The 21,269-nt window shown below is 45.2% G+C and overlaps 1 protein-coding gene across 1 annotated transcript in view; it reads left to right on the top strand.

Annotated features, from left to right (window-relative positions):
- The window catches only part of TRABD2A (TraB domain containing 2A), an 88,178-nt gene that overhangs the window by 15,207 nt on the left and 51,702 nt on the right, over window positions 1-21,269 (top strand). The window contains exon 2 of the mRNA XM_084832171.1: window positions 737-1,297. Coding sequence (XP_084688297.1) covers window positions 737-1,297 — 561 coding nt within the window. The remainder of the gene's footprint in view (window positions 1-736; window positions 1,298-21,269) is intronic.

Below are 21,269 nucleotides of genomic sequence, written 5' to 3'. Positions count from 1 at the left end.
TACAACATTCATACAAAACATAGGTCTTTGTCTCATCATAGGGCTTTCAGTACATTAGATTTGAAAACAGAGAGGGGGTTAATGAAATTCTGAGCAGGCCAGGGGGCAATACCTTTTCTTTCTGAGATGTCTTTTGCTTAGACTCGGATCCTTATGTGTGCTCTTTGTCACATAAAGATCAGGCTTGTTTAAAACAAAGGAGTGTTGACCTTCCAACCCTCTCCATGCCTGTGGCGGCTTTCAGAACTCTTTGTTTGCTTTTAAGAGGGTAGGTGACACTTCTCGGCTCTCTAGATTTTCAGTTATCTTCATTCATCTTATCACCACATAAAAGAGTCCCCCCCCCCCAATTGCTTCGCCTTTATCTTTAGGTTAGGCTAGTCTCCAACTGTGTACGAGATTTTAAAAGTAATAATACTTTATAGTTTTAAAAAAATAAAATAGAGGATATTTGAAGTATTACACTTTTTATTATTACACGTATTGGGAGATGCTGTGGGGTTGGATATTTTACAAAAGCACCTTTTGTAACAACAACAAAACCCTTAAGATCTTGATATATTCAGAAGAGCAAACATTTAAAGAAAGATGTCTCTCTCACATGGGTGCGCGCAACATATTCTCATGAATTACAACTGGTGTCCATTTTTTCCTTCAGCTCATGTGAGACCAGTAGCCAATGCTTCACCTTACCTTAACTGTTAATTTCTCCATTTCTGTATTTCCTTTCCTTTAGCAAAGTGAGCTAAACTCCTTCCTGTGGACTATAAAGAGAGATCCGCCATCCTACTTTTTTGGTACCATTCATGTCCCGTATACTCGGGTCTGGGATTTTATCCCTGAGAATTCCAAGAAAGCTTTCCAGAAGAGCCATATCGTCTATTTTGAATTGGACCTCACCGATCCCTACACGATCTCTGCTCTAACCAGCTGCCAGCTCCTGCCACAGGGCGAGAACCTACAGGACGTGCTCCCCAGGGACATCTACCGCCGGCTCAAGCGCCACTTGGAATATGTCAAGCTCATGATGCCTTCCTGGATGACTCCAGATCAGCGGGGAAAAGGGCTGTATGCTGACTATCTCTTCAATGCTATCGCGGGCAACTGGGAGAGGAAAAGACCAGTGTGGGTCATGCTTATGGTGAATTCTCTGACTGAAGTGGACATCAAGTCACGTGGTGTGCCTGTCTTGGATCTTTACCTCGCCCAGGAAGCTGAACGCCTCCGAAAGCAGACTGGAGCAGTGGAAAAAGTAGAGGAACAGTGCCATCCATTGAATGGTCTGAATTTCTCCCAGGTAAGAAAACAGAAGCTATCTTTGTGGGGCACACATGAAGTATGCAATCTGTGCTTTCATAATTTTTCAATTGGTAATCCACATTACCAATCGGAGGGGGCAGGGACCACAAAGAGGGCAAAACGTTAACGGTCAGCTTATGTGGGATACATCTTGAGAACAACTGAGGACTTAGCTTATAATATTGCAAAAGAAGCAAATTGTAAACAAGCAGTCTAGTTTGCAGAAGTACACCTCTACTAAACCCTTTGGAAGAGGAAATACCAGATGTGTCTGTTCTATGAGTGCCACATTGTTACAATTTTTACTTTATTTTATAATATTTTAAAATATTATAAAGGCTCTGTGCTCCTCCCACTCTGCAGTTTGGCTAGAGGGGCTTTTTTGCCTATCTAGCTGGAGCGTGTTGGAGTGGAGGGAAGGAGGCTGTGGAGGCCTCAGGATACATCATATCCTGGCTTCTCCAGTCCCCTCCCCGTGCACCAGCATGGCCCCTTTACCCCCTCCCCAGAGTTGCCAGCACAGTTCTGCATGCCAGCGGGGAGAGGGAGGGGAGCATGGATACCTAGATCTGTGGTTATAGCGCTGTCTCCGACCTCGGATTCAGGAATCCAAATTATCCTATGGCCCCCAGACTCATATGACCCATAGGATTGCTCCCTTAATTAATAGTCAGTAGCTGCAACTTGCAGTTTAAACTTTTAACTTAAAATAGGCTGTTTGACAAGGTATCAACTCTGACAGCATGTGTTTGCTCAGGAAGTATCCTTTCCAGGACAGTATACCATGGAAAACACCGCAGAATGCAATGTGATGGAGTTCATATCTACGCTACTAATTTCAACAATGTTAAACCAGTTTGTCCATTCCCACAAAGAATCCTGGGAATTGTAGTTTTGTGTATGTGCTGAGAACACTGTTAAGAATCATAGTAGTACAGTACACAGACTTCCTTGTGTGGGAGCCATACGTTTGGAATGGATTTAAGTATTTGGTGTAGATCTGCCCTCTGCAACTTCATGGTTAAATGTGCTGAAAATGTCATGACTTGCTAACCTAAGGACATGCACTGAAGTTTGATCCCTATGGGCTCATACAATCAATGGGCAGGCTCCAAAGAGCCACAGGTATACATGCAGGTACTTTTGCTAGCCCTTGGTGATTTCTGAAGCTGCTGTATCAACACACTCTCTCGTCATGCCCTCTAAAATGTTGCATCAGTGGGGCATCCCACCCCCATCCTCACCCCCGGCAGTTTATGATGCAACATGGAGGTCTATATAAATGGCATCCAGAGAGCCTTGGGTCCAGGGGCATTGCTAGGTTCTTAAAAGATCCAGGGTACAGGCCCATAACACAAAGTTGCATATCTATATACATATATACACACACATATGGCAAAAGGAGAAGGGGACAGCAGAGGATGAGATGGCTAGATAGCATCACCAATGCAATGAATATGAACTTGAGCACGCTCCGGGAGAGAGCGGAGGACAGGAAGGCCTGGCGTGCTATGGTCCATGGGGTCACGAAGAGTCGGACACGACTTAACGACTGAACAACAACACACACATACACACACACACACACACGAGTCTAAGCACATGTCTAATATATATATATATATGTGTGTGTGGTGTGTGCATGCGGTGTGCTTGCATATGTGTATAGATTACATACATACATAAGAAGTGTGCACTGACCCCCCACCCCCAACTCAGACCCTGATTCAGCATTTTTGAAAACATCCCGCTTCTGCTCGGGCCAATTTGTAGTCGAACCACTTCAGCACAGCACCAAACCTGAGTCAATGTTTGGAAAAATGAATCTTATGCTTCCTGCTGACTACTATGGGAAATTAGAAAAAAAACTAACTTTTTTCTCTTGGTCAGAACTGGATGATAATTTCAGGCATAGTAGCCCCCTAGAAGGGGATTACCCCTGCCCGATGTCAGAAAAATAGGTGCAGGGTTTATATTTTGATTTTCTTTTAATGGGAACTGCCAATAACATTTTAATTCCTTGGAAGAATTGGATAAAAATTTCAGGATTCATTGCTCTGACAGAGAAGATCTGTCAAATTTCAGAACAATAGCCACAAGGGTTTTTGTGCAAGGGTGGCCTTGACATTTTGAGGCCTCCAAAAGAGGACACACTTATCTTCCTATGTTCCTTGTGGACCATTATTCTGAAAATTACAGACAGCCTAGAAGTATCCCTAAGTAAGAAACCTGCAAAATTTCAGAAGGATAGGTGCAGCATTTCATGTGGAAGGGGAGTTCTCCAGTTTGGGAGAGGGAGTGATTTGCTTTCCCTTCCATTCATCCCTTCCCCAATAGCTTTTGGGTAAGTTTGTATGAAAATGCACAGGTCATTAGAGGTGTCCCCAAGGCAAGAAACCTGCAAAGTTGCTGAAGGATATACATGCATGCAAATTTAGAATTACTAGAATTTATTTACATTTCACCAATGTTAGCAGCAGGGGGACGTGGGTGGGAAGGTGCTATTGCACTCATGTCCTGTTCGTGGGTTTCCTATGGGCATCTGGTTGGCCACTGTGTGAACAGAATGCTGGACTAAACAGACCTTGGTCTGATGCAGCACGGCTCTTCTTATGTTCTTAAATATAGAGTGCCTCTGAGCATGTGCAGAATGTTTTTCTTTCACCATTGGGCACTTAGATTCTCCCCTACCAATTCTATTCCCCTCCATGCAACCATCCCTCCTTATCCTACCATCCTCCCGCAACTCTTCATAAAAACATGTCTTGTTTCATGCAACTCCTCTCTACCTCCTCCTTGTTATGCACAAGCTCTCATTGTATCTTCCTCCCCATAACTTCATTTGTGCCAAGACTTCACCAGGTTTCAGCAAAGAGTCTGCTTTCAAAACCAGGGTTAAGCTATGGAGAAACTCTGAGCATGTACTAAGTGCCTTTCCCTCACCAATGAAGCTAGAGTTCATACAAAAAAACTCCAAAGCCACAAATGACAAAACATGCATAGTAGTCATTTCATTCGATGGAATTGGGTAGGCACTGTATTAAGCTTGCAGTACCATGCCCACAACTCAGGACTTATTTCTGAGTAAACATGCAGAGCATCAAAGTGCAAACCTCCCTGCAAAAGTAACTTGTGCTGGAATCCTGAGGGTATTTCCTGAGGGTAAGCCTCATTAAACATAATGGGACTTCTCAGTAGGCATACATAGGATTGCATAAATGAGCAATATTTATCTCCCCTCCACTTAAAAAACAAACCAAAAACTCCTATTTTTTAATTAAAGCTTTCTGTTCATAGGAACTTAGGAAGCTGCCTTATACTGAGTCAGACCCTGGGCCCATCTAGCTAGGGCTGTACGAAACCCTGCTTCCCTGGCTCTGCCGGGTTCCGCAGATGGGGGGACGCGATCCGTTCCTCCCCCCGGAATCCCGCCCGGCTGGCTCCACTCTGAGGCCTCCAGCTGCGGCTGGGCTGCTGCTGACACAAATGGCGTCCTGTGTAGGGGACGCCATTTGCGTCCCTACACGAGCCTGTGATAGGCTACTTAAATATTTACGTAGCCTATCACGGCTAAAGCAGGAATGCAAATTGCGTAGGGGATGCCATTTGTGTCCCTGCTTTAGCCGTGATACGCTACATAAATATATACATAGCCTATCACGGGCTGGCATAGGGACGCAAATGGCGGCCGCTACAACGGCCGCCATTTGCAGCCGCAGCAGCCCGGCAGTGGCTGGAGCCGCCGCAGCAAAGTAGGCTCCGTTTCGCAGGGCTTTTGCGGGGTGGTGGGGCAGGCGGCTCCGTTCCGCCACGGATTCCGGGGGGCCAAATTTACTGGAATTCGGGCCCCCCTGGGATCCGTGGTGGAATTCTCTGACATCCCTACGTCTAGCTCAGAATTTTTGACACCGACTGGCAGCAACAGCTCTTCAAAGTTTCAGGCAGGATTCTTTCCTAGCCCTACCTGGAGATGCTGGGGGTTGAACCTGGGACCTTCTGCATACCAAGCATGTGCTCTGCCACTGAGCTGCAGCCCTTCCTATTGCTGGATAACGGCAACTGACAAACAAAACAGCCCCAGATTTGCTTTTCTGCAATGATGTGATCCCACTCTTCTCAAAGACTTGAGTGAGGAGAAGGAGAAAAACCAACCCTCTTGTCTGTTTGTATAAAGTGAAATACAGTTCAGAATTTCTTTTGCCCACCAAAGAGAAGTTTCTTTAAGAATTCCCGAAGATATGCTCTGGGTGGAATAAAGAAGAAAAAGGACAGGGGAGGGGAGGGAAGAAGAAAAGAAGAATGGTGATTGGAAATGTGCGTGGGGTTGGAGGGTAGAGAGAATTCCCTAAGCCAAGTGGCTCCTTTCAGAGAAGTGGTACTTCGGAGGAATTTAGGAGGCTGTGGAGGGTTTGTTAGGATTGCACGTACTTAGGTAAGGTAGGTGAAGGCTTTTTCTAGCTTTTTTAAAACCGTAGAACCTATTTAAAAGCCCCAGCAGTTTCTCGATCATGACGCCACATAGTCCGAACCCTCCCTTTGGGATTATTTGAGTCCTACAGCTATTTAGGAGAAATTAAAGTGGAGGGGGCGAAAGAAGTTTGTGGAGGCTGATTGGATCCATTGCTGTACTGAAGCTACTAAATTTCTGCAGAAGCCAAAGGTTCCAGTTTGGGGCAGTAAAATCAGATGCAGTTGAAATACCAGTATTTCACATGGAGCTCTTTCTTCCCTTCCTTCTCTCTCTTCAAAATTTCATTGCAGGCAAGCTCCCAACAATGGACATGTAAGAGCAGAAAAGTAGGGGGGGAGAGGTTTTTTGCACCGCAAAAAAATCCTACACCAGAGATTAGGGATAGTGACTTCCTAATGGTCACCTTAAACAACTTCTGATTAGGATCCCTAATCCCCTGGGTGGCTTGACAGTTTTTACTTTTTGTTTTAGACTTTGAGAAAAGGAAACTATGCATGGCTGGTGCAAAAGCCACTGGAGCTAACTATCTGAACTTTGGCAGGTTCAGTCATCTCTATAGGGGCTGCCAGGTCCCCAAATTCCATGCACGTATGTGGAAGCACAAAAAAAATATAGCTCTTCGCTTTGACAGATTTTCTTGAAAACAGCAAATTTTACCTGTGACTAGCACAAAAGACGCTGGGCCTAACTGCCTGAAATTTGGCAGGCTCAGTCAGCTCTATGGGGGCTACCAAGCTCCAAATTTCATGTATTTGTCATACACATGAAAAAAATTATGGCCGTCTTTGTTTTCCGATGCAAGTCTATGGGAAAATGTAAAAAAAAAAAAAAGGCAATTGGGACAGCTCAACAAACATCTGGGGCCCATGCCCAGGTGGGCTTTCTACTAATGATGCCCCTGCTTGGAGCATTTGTGAAAGCAACTGAACTTGCGAACAAGGATCTTTGGCTCCCAGCCAATAATTTTATTCCTCCACCCACCCAAAGTAATGGGAGCAGCTGCCCTCCTAGTACCATACCTCTGAATTGCCCTAGTAGTGTTTTTGCTTTAGGAACTTAATAAAGAAGTAGAGCTTTGTATAAACAAACAAGGTTTGTAGGGTTGGAATGTGCACCTTGCTGGAGAGGAGGTGACATCCTGCAAGGGATTTTTTTAAAAAATGCTTTGTGTAGAAAGGGATAGGCCTGGTTTTTTCTCTCTCTTCAAAAGAGTTACATTAGCCTTTATATGGATAAGCATCTACTTTTGAAGAGGTGCAGGACTGTAGTTTGAGGAGCAACCCCCCACTTAAATTTCAAGGGGAGGGTAAAGTGGGTGGAAGACATTTAATGTCTGTACTTGGAGAAGAAAAATTGAACTGCAGCCCTATAGAATCTCTGGATTATGCTGGGAATGGGGAAATGTAATCCAAGATGAGAAAGGATTGTGATCCTGCTGTCTTGGATCTGGGGCATGCTCTGGGAAAATACAGTCTGGTATATACACCGTAGCCCCAGGATGTCTTGACCTGATCTCAGGGATCAGCAGATGAGAGTAGTTGGGATAGGGAGCATTCCAACGTCCCTAAGAAGGTGCTCTGGGATTGCCCAGGGTAGCATGGTCTTGGAGGTATTGGCTGAAGGGCATGTTCTGGGAGGCATGTTCTGGGCATGTTCCAACTCTCAAGCAGGTTTTCCAGCCAATCAGGAGGATATCTGGACACATGTTGGTGTCCAGAAACCACTGAGAACTCTCAGATGCATGCACTTTCTCCCCCTCCCTCCCTCCCTCCCTCCCTCTTTCTTTTTTTGCTAGAAAGAAAATGCAAAATACCGCAGCTGTGACTGGTTTGGGCCGGTTTGTACTCTGTAGCAGGAGAAAGGACGGCCAGATCTCTCCCCTTCAATGAGGTGGGAATTAAAAACAAAACAAAACAAAAACCTTTTATTTATTCCCTGTGTTTTAATCTTGAAGTGAACCATTTTTATCCTTCTCTCATACTGTGTATGCAGACACACCAAGACATCCACAAGCATAGGACAGAAGCTGAATGTATCTATATGCCACTGGTCTCAATGTCTGAGGGATGAGCCAACGCTTATACGTCACCTATAAGACCAGGGAGACCTGGAGTGCCTAAATTTGGCTGGATCAGGCTCATTAGAATTGATGTCTAAATTCTGTTACTTTCATATGATTATGAAGTCTGCTTAAAGTCAAGGAAGGTTGATGATGGGCGTGTTTAGCCTTGAGAAGAGAAGACTGAGGGGGGAGATATGACAGCGCTCTTCAAGTACTTGAAAGGTTGTCACAGAGAGGAAGGCCAGGGTCTCTTCTCGATCATCCCAGAGTGCAGGACACGGAATAATGGGCTCAAGTGACAGGAAGCCAGATTCCGGCTGAACGTCAGGAAAAACTCCCTGACTGTTAGAGCAATACGACAGTGGAACCAATTACCTACGGAGGGAGCAAACAAGCTGTGTGTACGAGCATATAGCTTGTTCATGGTAAGCCAGGATTCGCTTACTGTTCTGTGTAAACATTGTCCACTGCAATGAGTTATCTGTGTGTGAAGGTCAAATGTGAACAGCCAAGTATTTGGGGGAGGGGGAAGAGGGTACTGTTTCTTATAGTTGACAGTGCATTTTGAAGCCAGAGAAAAGGGGCTTGCAAGGTGATGTGCACCCACTTAAATCCAATCCAATTAAATTTAATTTAATTTAGTCAGTTAAAGCTGAGTGTGTAACAATGTTTAGGTTAGAGATTTGTTGTAATCTCAGCCCTGTCATATAATGGTGTTAGGGAAGATTTATGTAGCTGGCCTTGTAAATTTCTCAGAGTCTTGTTACCCTACTATAACAGGATTAGCTGGATTGCTACATGTGGCCAGATCGTGGATTATCCCTTAGTTGAAAGTGAACCACTTCAGGCTTTAGCTTTTGCATAATATTTCCTGAAAGAGTTAAGAAAACTACAGATAATATCTTCTTAAAGTGCCATTTTGTGTGCTGCATTGTTAAGCCTATTTGTTCTTAGAGCTGACAATTACCCGCATAATGTGTTTCTTTTCCCGCTTGTGCAGACAACTTCTAAACTAAAATGAATTTTTAAATAATATTCGTTCTTTTGAGAGAAGATATAAAAGGAACTGTCCTGTGCAGACTCAGACCAACGGTGCATCTAGCCCAGTCCAGGCACATCTTCCCTACAGCTTTGAACTGACTGAATTGCCGTTGCCTTTCCCCAGGGAACCCCAGGAATCGTATATCTTGTGTCCAAATAATTAATATTATTTAAAAGCTTATTTTCTGTGAGGGGGCAAAACATCATTAATGGAGAGTTCTCGGTCTCTTCACCAAGCTACAACTCCCAGGATTCTTTGGGAGAAGTCATGACACTGGTATAAACCTGATATAACTTTGTGTTGTTGCTGTGCCATGACTGAACTCTGCAGGGTCTCAGGCCCTATTACTTGCGTTTCTTTAACTAGAGAATGGAAGGGATTGGGCTTGTGGCCTTGTATATGCAGAGCATGAGCCACAGTCCCTTCCTTGTCCTTTTGGGGTTGTCTTGTCATCAAATTAAGGAGCTTTGTGCCACTTAAAGCTGAGATTATTGGGCTCATTAGGAACTACTTTGCACATGGCAAGAAATGTCTAAAAGCAGACCCTCACAAGTGCACTCTTTCTGGTTTTTGTTCATTCTCACTTACTTTCAAGCCATCATGTGCCACAGATGACTAATATAGGCTGGCAGACTCATAAAAAAGAATAATTGTGGAGTAGTAACTTCTTTGTTGTCTTATCTGTAAAGTTTCTCTGTACTTCTCTGCCACTTCTGAAATGACCGCACTTAACATATGAACATTACTCATGTGATTCAGTTTGACTATAGTAGGAGTGGTGTCAGAACTGTTGCATTTGATAGCAGTCAGTGAGATCCATTCCTATTTTTCTAGCGAATTCTCTATTATCTGAGATATGTATTATAAATCAGTCAATCTGTGTGACCAAGGGGCTGGCCTCATGGGGGATTTGCTGCGAACTGGGAGCATTTCACCCCTTCATGGATCACTGCCTTGTTGTGGCGAAGGGGCTTGCGTAACTCAGTGAAGCCATAAGCTATGCTGTGCAGGGCCACCCAAGACGGACAGGTCATGGCAGAGAGTTCTGACAAAATGTGGTCCACTGGAGAAGGAAATGGCATTTCAAGGATGTTGGAGGCAGATGAGGTCATAACCAATCTGCAGCCACTACAGATTTCCAGTGGAAAAACTGGATTTTCTGAGACTACTTTTACTCTGCTTTATTTAATTCAGGTTCTCTACACTTCTGGTGCTGTATGCCCCTGTCCTCTGCATTCACTTTGGCATGATAGCCCTGCCCAGGGGTGTGTGCCTCTCACCTGGCCATGACCTCACTGAGACTTTCCAGCCTTCAGAATCGCCCTACACTCCCATTTCACCAGTAATTAGCCTCTGTGATGGTGCACTTCTCTGATGTTTGCATTATTTCGCTTCTCCATTGTTACCTTAACCACACCTCTGATACTGTATAAAGTCGCTTCTCTGATCTGGCGAGGTCTTTGGAGCCTGTCATTGCAAATAGGGAGAAAGTGCCCAGAGAAGGAGAAAGGCGCACATGTGTGTGTGGAAGCAATAACTCTGCGACGGTTTACCGGAATGGGGCAAAATTGGGAGAGTAGGCTGCTCTCAGGAGGAGCCTTCAGATGCTGCACTCAAGAACTGGGATTTTGGCTTCTCAAAGCGAAAGTGCACACATGGGGAAAAATGGGGTGGGAGCAATAACTTCGCAGCAGATTGCTGGAATGGGATGAAATTGGGGGTGTGGGGTGGGATGCTCTCAGGGGGAGCCTTCAGATGCTGCACTCGGGAACTGTGGATTTTGACTTCTTGAGGCAAAAGTGCACACAACTGGGGAACAGGGGAGAGAGGAATAACTCTGCAGCAGAATGCTGGAATGTAGCAAAATGGGGGGCGCTCTCATAGAGAGCCTATTAGTTGCTCTACATTCATAGTGTAGTAGCAGGGGGCAGCCTGGACATGGGCCGGGAAACAAGCCTCTCTCATCAGTTGAGTAGCCACTGCCAGTCTGATAATGTTCAGTTCTACTCCCTCCCCCCCAAACCTGGAAGAATGTTCCTTTCAACCACTATTCCCTGAAAATCCGGATAATATTCCAATTTGCTGCTTATTCCATTGTCATGAAGACCCCCCCCCCCCAGTTAGAAACTGAAATTGGGTCATTGCATTTGAAGCTTGTAAAACAGTACTCTAGACTAGCGTCATAATTATTCAAGTTGAAATAGGCTACTTTTCTTAAAATTTGGCACGTGCCTAAAACTTAGATCTGCGTGACACTACTCCAAGCAAATTTAGTCTGGGTCAATTACCCAAAGTAGCATTTGAAACGCATTGTTAGTGGGCAAAAAAAACTGACTTGCAAAAACTTGGTCCTTGTTTTTGTTTACTACTGCAGTGTTGAATATGGTTGAGTAGAGCAGGTTCGTCTAGGTTTTGAACAGATTGTGAATCAGTGGCTGCAACTCAACAACAGGCCAATGCTGCCGCTGAAGGCAGTTTCCAATGCTGCTAAGATTTCAGAACCATTAGGATCCTTTAAAGGGCTGCTTTGAGCATGTTGGGGAGGCTGTCAGGTTGGATTAGTAAAGACATGCCATCTGCACAGTGGCCCATAGTTCCTGCTAGCTGGAGTGTAATGTTTTCATAACTTCCAGTAATTATGAGCTTGCTCAGGGCTCCTTGATAAAGGCACTCTTGTCTCCCTCAGTTTGCCATTGGTCATGGCGTGTGATCACAAACAACTGCTTGTCAAACTTGAGATTCTTTTTCTGGTCCCCCCACCCCCACCGGTACGTTCACAGGGATTACTCATTGTGACATCTTGAGATCCTGTGATGGCTCAAAGGGCTTAGGCTTGGTGCCACTCTGGAGAGGTGACTTGAATCATTTTTGCCCTAAAAGGCCTGGAGATAATGGATTGAACCTACACGCTAGAAATGTCTATCCTTTAAAAAAAAAATATCAAGAGGCAGTGAATGATTTAGAAGCTATTATTTGGAGCAAAGGCAGCTGGAATGCTAATGTGCTTAGTTTTGCACAGTAGAAGAACATGGGACCTTATTAGAGACTTTCCAGAACTAATGTGTTTATCCTTTAGTACCTAGCAGTTTCTCTGTCATATTAGGAGTTTCTCACACTGTTGAGAGAGCTTCTCTGTAGTCTTTAAATTAAAGAGATATGAATAAATGATAGAGACATCGCTCTCCGCTTAAGGGCCTTCCCAGGCCAGCCCATCCATAGGATAGAAAAACAAATTGTCCTTTGTGCTGGGTCTGTACAGGCTTCGTTTGCTGGCAAAGAGAGAAGAGGTCTGATTCTAAGAGGGGGAGAGAAATAAAAGGGAGCAGGTGGCATGGGATCTGGAAGGTGCAGGAGGAAGGGAATGGTGCAGTTCCTAAGTGCTAGCTGAGTGAGAAGAAGAATGGGCACAGTTCCCACATACAGTTGCAGTTCCAACCCCATGTCCAGAACACTCCCAAAACCATCTCTGAAATAGGCTAGGGGTAACCTGCACTTTGATTCTCTCTGCATGGCACATATATAAGATGTTGATAAATGCTGCTCTGAGACAGTGGCTGTCTTCACATGCAGCAAGAAGGGTTGGACTCAACAGTCACGCAAGCAGAAGTCCACTGGCACAATGCCAATTTCTCATCCTCTCCTCTGCCCTGCAGCCCCCAGCACATGCCTAAAATTTGCTCTGGAGGAATCCCCCAACCTTCTGGAGCAAATATGGGAGGCTGCAGAGGGGAGGAGAAATCAGTTCTGCTAGCAATTTCTATTCTGCTAGCAGATGATGCTAAGCCATGGTTTAGCATTATGAGGATGAGTGTCAGCGAATCTTTGGCATGTGCATTCCCCCCCCCGCCCCGCCCAGCTGTGAGCAAGGATTTGGAACCTTTGCTTCCGTTTTATGCTAACTGTGCTTGTCGCAATGTCCTTACCTTGGCCCAACAAACAAGCGTTTTAAAAGTTTGGAGGTATTGCTGAACTGTGATTAATCTAAAGTGGAAGGGCAAGGTTCTAATCCCCTCATGGCGATGCTGAGCAATGAGGTAGGCGTGGGGGGAAGCATGCAAGCTTGGGTTTTCTGCAGGTTATTGTGTGGGACACATGCTTCTTTTTTAAGGTGTGTGTTGCTTTCCGGATGCTTTCCCTACACCTGGGACCCTGAAGCAGGACCCTCATGTTGTTGCTGACTCCCTTTACCTCTCTCCTCCCCCCTCCCCCAAATTGCAGCCTTTACGGATCTGGTTCAGATGACAGAGTGAAACGGTATTGTGGGCTGTGCTCACAGCTTTGTATGGCCATAATCATGGGCAGCACCTACCTAGGTCAGATAAGGATGTTTGGCAGTGGTAGGCAACAGGGTGCCTGTGGGCATCAGTGCACCCAGACACTTTGTTTGGCACCTGCGAAGGTGCCTCACCCTTCCCACTTTTTACAAAAAATTACATTTTCTTACCGGCAGCTGCAATTGCTGTGAAATAGATTTCTGATGGTGCTGAAAACTGGGTTCAAAGGGCTCTGACCACAGTTCTGCCTTGTATGCAATCTTTTGGGCAGGTTACTTGTCCTTTGCTACTCTTCCCATGGCAGCCATTTTGTGGTGGTACCCAGGACCATTTCACAAATTGCCAAATGTGCCCACGGCCCAAAAAGTTTGCTTACCCCTGATGGATGGGCTGAAAAATTACGTAGGCTCTAGTCTTTTGCTATATCTTCGGTATATTTCCTAGATCTAGACATTTATGGAAAAATCATCAAACCTTACTTGGTTTCAGCGAAAATAAATCACTCTCGTTTAAGGGTTGCTGTTCAAAAGCCCACTATGATATCATGTATGCTTTAAATTCTTCCCTGTGGTAGTTGAAAATGCCATTTTGGTGCAGTAATCAGAGAGAGTTAATGAAGAAAAACTGTCCAATGTGGAGAGGCTGCATATGGACTGGCTTGCTTACCGCTGTGGTGGGAGTGGTGAAAATCAGGTCAGGGAAGGGTTAAGCACCCCCTGTGAATTGCTGCTTTTTAGGTGAGCAGGGAGACTTGGGTCTTCCACCAATTCTCTAGCTGGCCCTCAAGAACATTGCAAGTTAACCTATTGCTTTGGGGTTTCTTGAGTTCGGTATTGGTTTATTTTCCTTCGCAACAGTTACTGATGTTTCCTTTACTGGTTGTATATTTGTTTTGTTTTTTACCAGCCCTGAAAAAATGCTGTTTGGTGTAGGTTGAAATGCTTGCAACCCCGATCCAAAAATGACCTTCTGCATTCTTTGTGCTATGAGTGCAAGAAAAGAGAGAATGTAGACAAGCAACGTGGGTCTCCAGTGCCATGGATAAAAGACCTTGACTGGCTCCTTTCATGTCATAAAACTTTTGCAGACTTGTCTGACACCTCAATATCAGTTTCAGGCCATGCAGTGTTCTCTGCCCTCAAGCCATGTTCTGATGCTTATGTTATTGAGTGGGGTGTTGGAGGGCTTCCAGACAAAGTCTGAGGCATCCAAACAGCAGTTGAAGCAACAAGTGGAAGCTCTTTGGAAACTGGATAGATGTCAAACCCTTGCTGATTGTGTAGAAATAATTTAAACAAGGTAACAGGTCCTTTATGGGTCACGAAGAGTCGGACATGACTTAACGACTGAACAACAACAACAAACAGGTCGTTTCCTGGCTTCCCTTCATGTTTTGCTTGGTTGTATTCTATGTGTTTGAAATAATGAATCTATAAAGTAGTTGCAACAAAAGTGTCTGGAAGTTCTAATTGGATCAAGTTGACTTCTAAGATGGGAATGAATTTGAGACTGTTTGATTTGTAAATTGTTTCAAAGGCTGGTTATATTTCAGGGGTTTCCCTGTTGACTTGATAGATTTTACTTCATTTCAATTGTGTGTTTGTATATGGCTGGTTCGACTGAATTTGTGACTGTATTATTAGATCAGCCTTTATGAGTCCAACTGTATTTCTGTTTTGTTGTGCGTATATTTGAGAATGAAGCAGGGTATTCAGGGATAGTGGCCTGGGTGAGAGTATAAAAAGGTAAAGGTGTAAAGGTGTCCCCAACCAGTCGTGTCCAACTCTAGGGTGCGGTGCTTATCCCCGTTTCTAAGCCGAAGAGCCAGCGCTGTCCGAAGACGCTTCCGTGGTCATGTGGCCGGCATGACTGAACACCGAAGTGCACGGAACGCTGTTACCTTTCCCGCCGAGGTGGTACCTATTTATCTACTTGCAATTTCTTGCTTTTGAACTGTTAGGTTGGCAGAAGCTGGGACTGAAGACGGGAGCTCACTCCATCACATGGCTCTCGGGTCTCGAACTGCTGACCTGCCAACCTTCCAGTCTGCAGTTCAGCGTCTTAATCATTATTTGCCAAGCAGTAAGGAGGCTGGTGGCAGTGAAGAGACCATCTTTGGAGGTGGCTGCAACATCTTGCCTCTTCATGAACCATAGCACTGTTGTGTCAGGCCTAGAGCCACCAAGAAGAGCAAGTGGCCATAGAAAGAAGGCACCTAGAATACCCCAGTATTGACATTAATATCTGGCCATGACAACCTAGTTTTACTGGAAGATGGATATTTCTTTCTGGCCTGCCAAGGAAGGGTGGCAGGTTGCCATCTAAGGGGAAACATCAAAGTGGAAGACCTTGAGGGCATTATAGGCTGACCACTAAGTCATCTTGGGAGAAGCTGTGGCACTGCAGATTTTTCTTTTAACATAATGATTTTAACATCTGTGCTTGCCTGAGTTTGCTGTATAGGATTTGTTGTGGGACTGAAGTGTTCCCAGAGAGGTTGAAGATATGGGAAATAGGGATACAGCCACTTTATGGATTGAGATCAGAGGGAGATACGGTGGTGGGAGATGGCCAGATCTTTACAGAGGAAGGGACCCCCCTCATGTTGACTATCTCCCCTTCCAGGCCAGCAGGATCAGAATTGCCTTGGTGATAGTTCCCCTGAAAGTGCCGTTGTTGAATGTCAGGTTGATGAATGGAAAAACTGCATCCATTCAGGACTTGATGAGAGTGCCAGCCTGGTTGGATGAAGCTGAATCTCTCCCAGCTTTGCTCATCCGGTTTCCTTGTGCAGGCAAGATCTGACAGGTGTGGAGGTGGAGTTGCAGCCGCCTATCATAATTACATCATCCTGACCAGGTGCCTATCCAGCAGTCTTTTGGTTTTATTCCTGAAAATCAGTGCCTGGAATAGAATAGAGATTCTATTGGTGTACCCTTCACTCTGCTGCCCAGCTGACTTCAGTCTTGAGCTAGCAGGGAGGGTCTCGGCAGTGATATTGCAGTCTCCCAGGCTTGTGATGTTGGAAGCGTTAACATTCATACCAAGACTGCTGTGTCGGAAATGGCTTAGGATTCCATGGCAACCATGGATTTGTCCCTAGTGGTTTCTGGCCCCACTCATTTCAAGGGACACATGTGATCTGACTGGGGTTTTTTTTTGTTGCTGGGTGGGATATTGTGGCAAAGCTTTAAGAAGTTTTGTTGCCATGGACAGATCACTATGGGATAGGTTTAGACTTGTTGGATCTCTGAGCCTCTGCAGGGATGGAGGACTGATTAGGACGGTCTGTCCAGGAGACTGATGAATTCAACTGGTTTCCTGTCAAAAGTAAATGGTTTTGATAAGGAGTGTGTCCTAGCTAAGAAACAATTGCAAACAATGCATCATAGGTATAGATCAAGTAACTAAAAGGTACTCCCTCAGGAACTGTATATGTATAAAAACTACTACAGGAGAAACATAAGGCCCATTTAGAACAGTGGAGAACTCTTATAAATGCCTCTGCTGCTGAATTAATGCTTACTTTCTGGGAAGTGATTTCTGGGTTTCTGAGGGATTTCTTGGGCATGTTTGCTGTCCTATTATAGCAGAACTCTGGAAGACACACTTTCAGGTTATGTTTACTGGAACTGGGGTATCGTCTGATAAATGTCTTCCATGATGCCTTATGTGCTCTGGCTCATTTGCATGAAGTGATGGCACACGAGCAGTGCTCCTGCCTAGGCTGCTGATCATTGGTGTGATAATGCCAGGAATTTGCCATTACACATGGTCAGTAAATTTTAAATTTAAGCATGCACAGAATGCTTACAGGGCAATAATTTACCATGGCTGCCATCGTATCTATTTCAGCTTTTAAACCATGTACAAGAGACCTCTTCCAGAAAATTAGAAACATCGGAGGTAAATTCCAGGCAAAAATGGGTATGATCAAAAACAAAGATGGCAAGGACCTAACAGAAGAAGAAGAGATCAAGAAAAGGTGGCAAGAATATACAGAAGATCTGTATAGGAAGGATAATAATATCGGGGATAGATTTGACAGTGTGATCAGTGAGAGAGAGCCAGACATCCTGAAGAGTGAGGTTGAATGGGCCTTAAGAAGCATTGCTAATAAGAATGGGGGAGAATTCCACCACGGATTTCAGTGAGGCCGAATGCACTGGCATTCGGCCCCCCGAAACCCGTGGCGGAACGGCCTCCCACCCCCGCCACCCTGCGTAATCCCCCTGGGGCAGAGGCAGTGGCTCCGGCGGCAGCTGGTCTCTTGGTTGGCTGCTGCGGCCGCAAATCTGCAGCCACAAATACTTACATAGCCTATTACGGCAGCCTGGCAGGACACAAATGGCAGCCGCTACGACGGCCGCCATTTGCAGCCGCAGCAGCCCGGCCGCAGCCGGAACGCCGGCTGCGGACGGCCCTGGCTGGCGGCTCCACAAAGCCGCAGCAGAGCCGGCCTGGGAGGTTTCCGGGGGGAGGGACAGAGCGCCTCATCCCCACCGCGGATGCCCCTGTGCGGAGCCAGGTAAGGGATTCGTACATCCCTAATTGCTAATAACAAGGCAGCAGGAGACGATGGTATCCCAGCTGAACTGTTTAAAATCTTGCAAGATGATGCTGTCAAGGTGATGCATGCCATATGCCAGCAAATTTGGAAAACACAAGAATGGCCAGCAGATTGGAAAAAATCAACTTATATCCCCATACCAAAAAAGGGAAACACTAAAGAATGTTCAAACTATTGAAGAGTGGCACTTATTTCACATGCCAGTAAGGCAATGCTCAAGATCTTGCGAGGTAGACTCTAGCAATTCATGGAACGAGAATTGCCAGATGTACAAGCTGGGTTTAGAAAAGGCAGAGGAACTAGAGACCAAATTGCCAATATCTGCTGGATAATGGAGAAAGCCAGGGAGTTTCAGAAAAACATGTATTTCTGTTTTGACTAGTCTAAAGCCTTTGACTGTGTGGATCATACACAAACAAATTGTGGCAAGTTCTTGTTGGTATGGGGATACCAAGTCATCTTGTCCACCTCCTGAGGAATCTGTATAATGACCAAGTAGCAACGATAAGAACAGACCACAGAACAACGGACTTGTTTAAGATTGGGAAAGGAGTATGGCAGGGTTGTATACTCTCACCCTACCTATTCAACCTGTACGCAGAACACATCATGCGACGTGCTGGGCTTGATGAATCCAAGGCTGGAGTTAAAATCGCTGGAAGAAACATTAACAATCTCCGATATGCAGATGATACCACTTTGATGGCTGAAAGCGAGGAGGAGCTGAGGAGACTTATGACGAAGGTGAAAGAAGAAAGTGCAAAAGCTGGGTTGCAGTTAAACCTTAAAAAACCCAAGATTGTGGCAACCAGCTTGATTGATAACTGGCAAACAGAGGGAGAAAATGTGGAGGCAGTGACAGACTTTGTCTTTCTAGGCACAAAGATTACTGCAGATGCTGACTGCAGCCAGAAAATCAGAAGATGTTTACTTCGTGGGAGGAGAGCAATGACAAATCTTGATCAAATAGTTAAGAGCAGAGACATCACACTGACAACAAAGGTCCGCATAGTGAAAGCAATGGTATTCCCCGTAGTAACCTATAGCTGCGAGAGCTGGACCATAAGGAAGGCTGAGCGAAGGAAGATAAGTGCTTTTGAACTGTGGTGTTGGAGGAAAATTCTGAGAGTGCCTTGGACTGCAAGAAGATCAAACCAGTCCATCCTCCAGGAAATAAAGCCAGACTGCTCACTTGAAGGCATGATATTAAAGGCAAAACTGAAGTATGTTGGCCACATAATGAGAAGACAGGAGACCCTGGAGAAGATGCTGATGCTAGGGAAAGTGGAAGGCAAAAGGAAGAGGGGCCGACCAAGGGCAAGATGGATGGATGATATTCTGGAGGTGACGGACTTGACCTTGGGGGAGCTGGGGGTGGCGACGGCCAACAGGAAGCTCTGGCGTGGGCTGGTCCATGAAGTCACGAAGAGTCGGAAGCGACTGAACGAATAAACAACAACAATTAGTGTGTAATACAGGATTTTGTTTGCATAATAGATAGCAATTCAGAGTCCTTTGGAGTAGGTAAGACCAGAATTAGACATTATTCTAAGCACGTGGCTGCTTCTAAAAATGGCAGCTGTGTGTTTTGCTCTCCCTCTCCTCAGTATCATCTAGTAGAACTTATGTCATGCCAACATGATATTCTGCATTTCCCTCTACTATGCCACTGGCAGTATTCGGTGAATAAAATGACACTATGGATTATATGTAATACATCATAGGATTTGATGTGTTGCCTCCAGGAGCTCTTCTTTCTCAAATCCATACTTCTGAAATTGATAGCAAGTCTGATTTAAAATGAGTTTGAACACATAATTCTACCTTTGCAAAGAAAAGAACGAGAGAAACTCCATCCCCGTTTCAAGAGCTCTGACATATGAACTGGGGAGCAATGGGGAGAGAGAGAACTATTGCCTTCATGCCCTGCATTAGGCTTTCCAGAGGCATCTGCTTTGCTGCTGTGGGAAGCAGAATATTGGTTTACATGGACTCTTAGTCTGATCTAGCGGTGCCCTTCTTATGTTCTTATGAGCTGCCCATAAAAATTATGGACAGGTGGCAAATCAGATAAATCTCACCTATAAATCCTATTTGAAACTTACCATTCGAAGAAATGTGAACCAACACTGGTGGGGGGGGGGGGCGCGGCGGCACTCCAGGCAGAGTTAACCACTCAGTCCTAAATTTTTATTGACTGTTTCTGTCTTTAAGAGTGCTGTCCATCATCAAACAGAAAAATTGTAATAACAGAGCTGGCCTTTATTTATCTATAAAGACAGCAAGCCTGGCATCAACACATGGCATTCTTGGGCAGGTACCTGACAGGGCCTGCCCCACTGGGAGCAATCATAGTTTTTGTAGTGGCGGCCATTTCTACACACACACACACACACACACACACACAGCATTGTCAGAAACCAAGATGGCGACCATAAACTGCCCACATTCAGGTTAAGCTTTCCAGGGCCCTCATGAACCTTTCACTGTAGGAGGGGGCCATTATAGGAGACAAGGGCTCCTCCTAGCTCTGGAAGCTGGATTTGTATAACTGAATACTTTTCAGTCAGTCCTGCCTTCTGTTTAAAAAAAAAAGAGAGAGAGAGAGAAGTGTTGGAGAAAAAACTGAAGTTAGCATAGAGCAGCAGCAAATAGAAAGCCATCAATGCCCCCCCACCAACTAAACATGGGCGACCTTAAAATAGTAGTGTCTTTGTCAGACACAGTCTTGAATTTCTTTCAAGGAGATAAGGGCTATAATGACAGTTGGTGACCTGTTTTTTCAACTCTGTATTTAATAATTAAAATAAACTGATACCCGTTATTGTCCTTCGTCATGATAAGCTTCTCAGTGACAGAATTTTTTGTCTGCTGTACTCCACTAGTGGGTGGTACTCCACTAGTGGTTACTCCACTAATGGGTTGAAGGTTGGCAACCATTTGTTGTTGTTGTTGTTCAGTCGTTCAGTCGTGTCCGACTCTTCGTGACCCCATGGACCATAGCACGCCAGGCCTTCCTGTCCTGCGCTCTCTCCCGGAGTGTGCTCAAGTTCATATTCATTGCATCGGTGATGCTATCTAGCCATCTCAACCTCTGCTGTCCCCTTCTCTTTTTGCCTTCAATCTTTCCCAGCATCAGGGTCTTTTCCAGGGAGTTTTCTCTTCGCATTAGGTGGCCAAAATAGTTGAGCTTCAGCTTCAGTATCTGTCCTTCCAATGAGCACTCAGGGTTGATTTCCTTTAGGATGGACTGATTTGACCTCCTTGCAGTCCAGGGGACTTGTAAGCATCTTCTCCAGCACCACAGTTCGAAGGCATCAATTCTTCGGCGCTCAGCCTTCCTTATAGTCCAGCTCTCACAGCCATACATTACTACTGGGAAAACCATAGCTTTGATTATACGGACCTTTGTCGGCAGGGTGATGTCTCTTCTTCTTACTATGCTGTCTAGGTTTGCCATAGCTTTCCTCCCAAGGAGCAAGCGTCTTTTAATTTCATGGCTACAGTCACCGTCTGCGGTGATCTTGGAGCCGAAGAAAGTAAAATCTGTC

Source organism: Heloderma suspectum, chromosome 2 (assembly GCF_057233095.1).
Source record: "Heloderma suspectum isolate Gila_16-S chromosome 2, 16-S_ref, whole genome shotgun sequence".
NCBI lineage: Eukaryota > Metazoa > Chordata > Lepidosauria > Squamata > Helodermatidae > Heloderma > Heloderma suspectum.
This window is presented reverse-complemented; position numbering and strand designations above follow the sequence as displayed.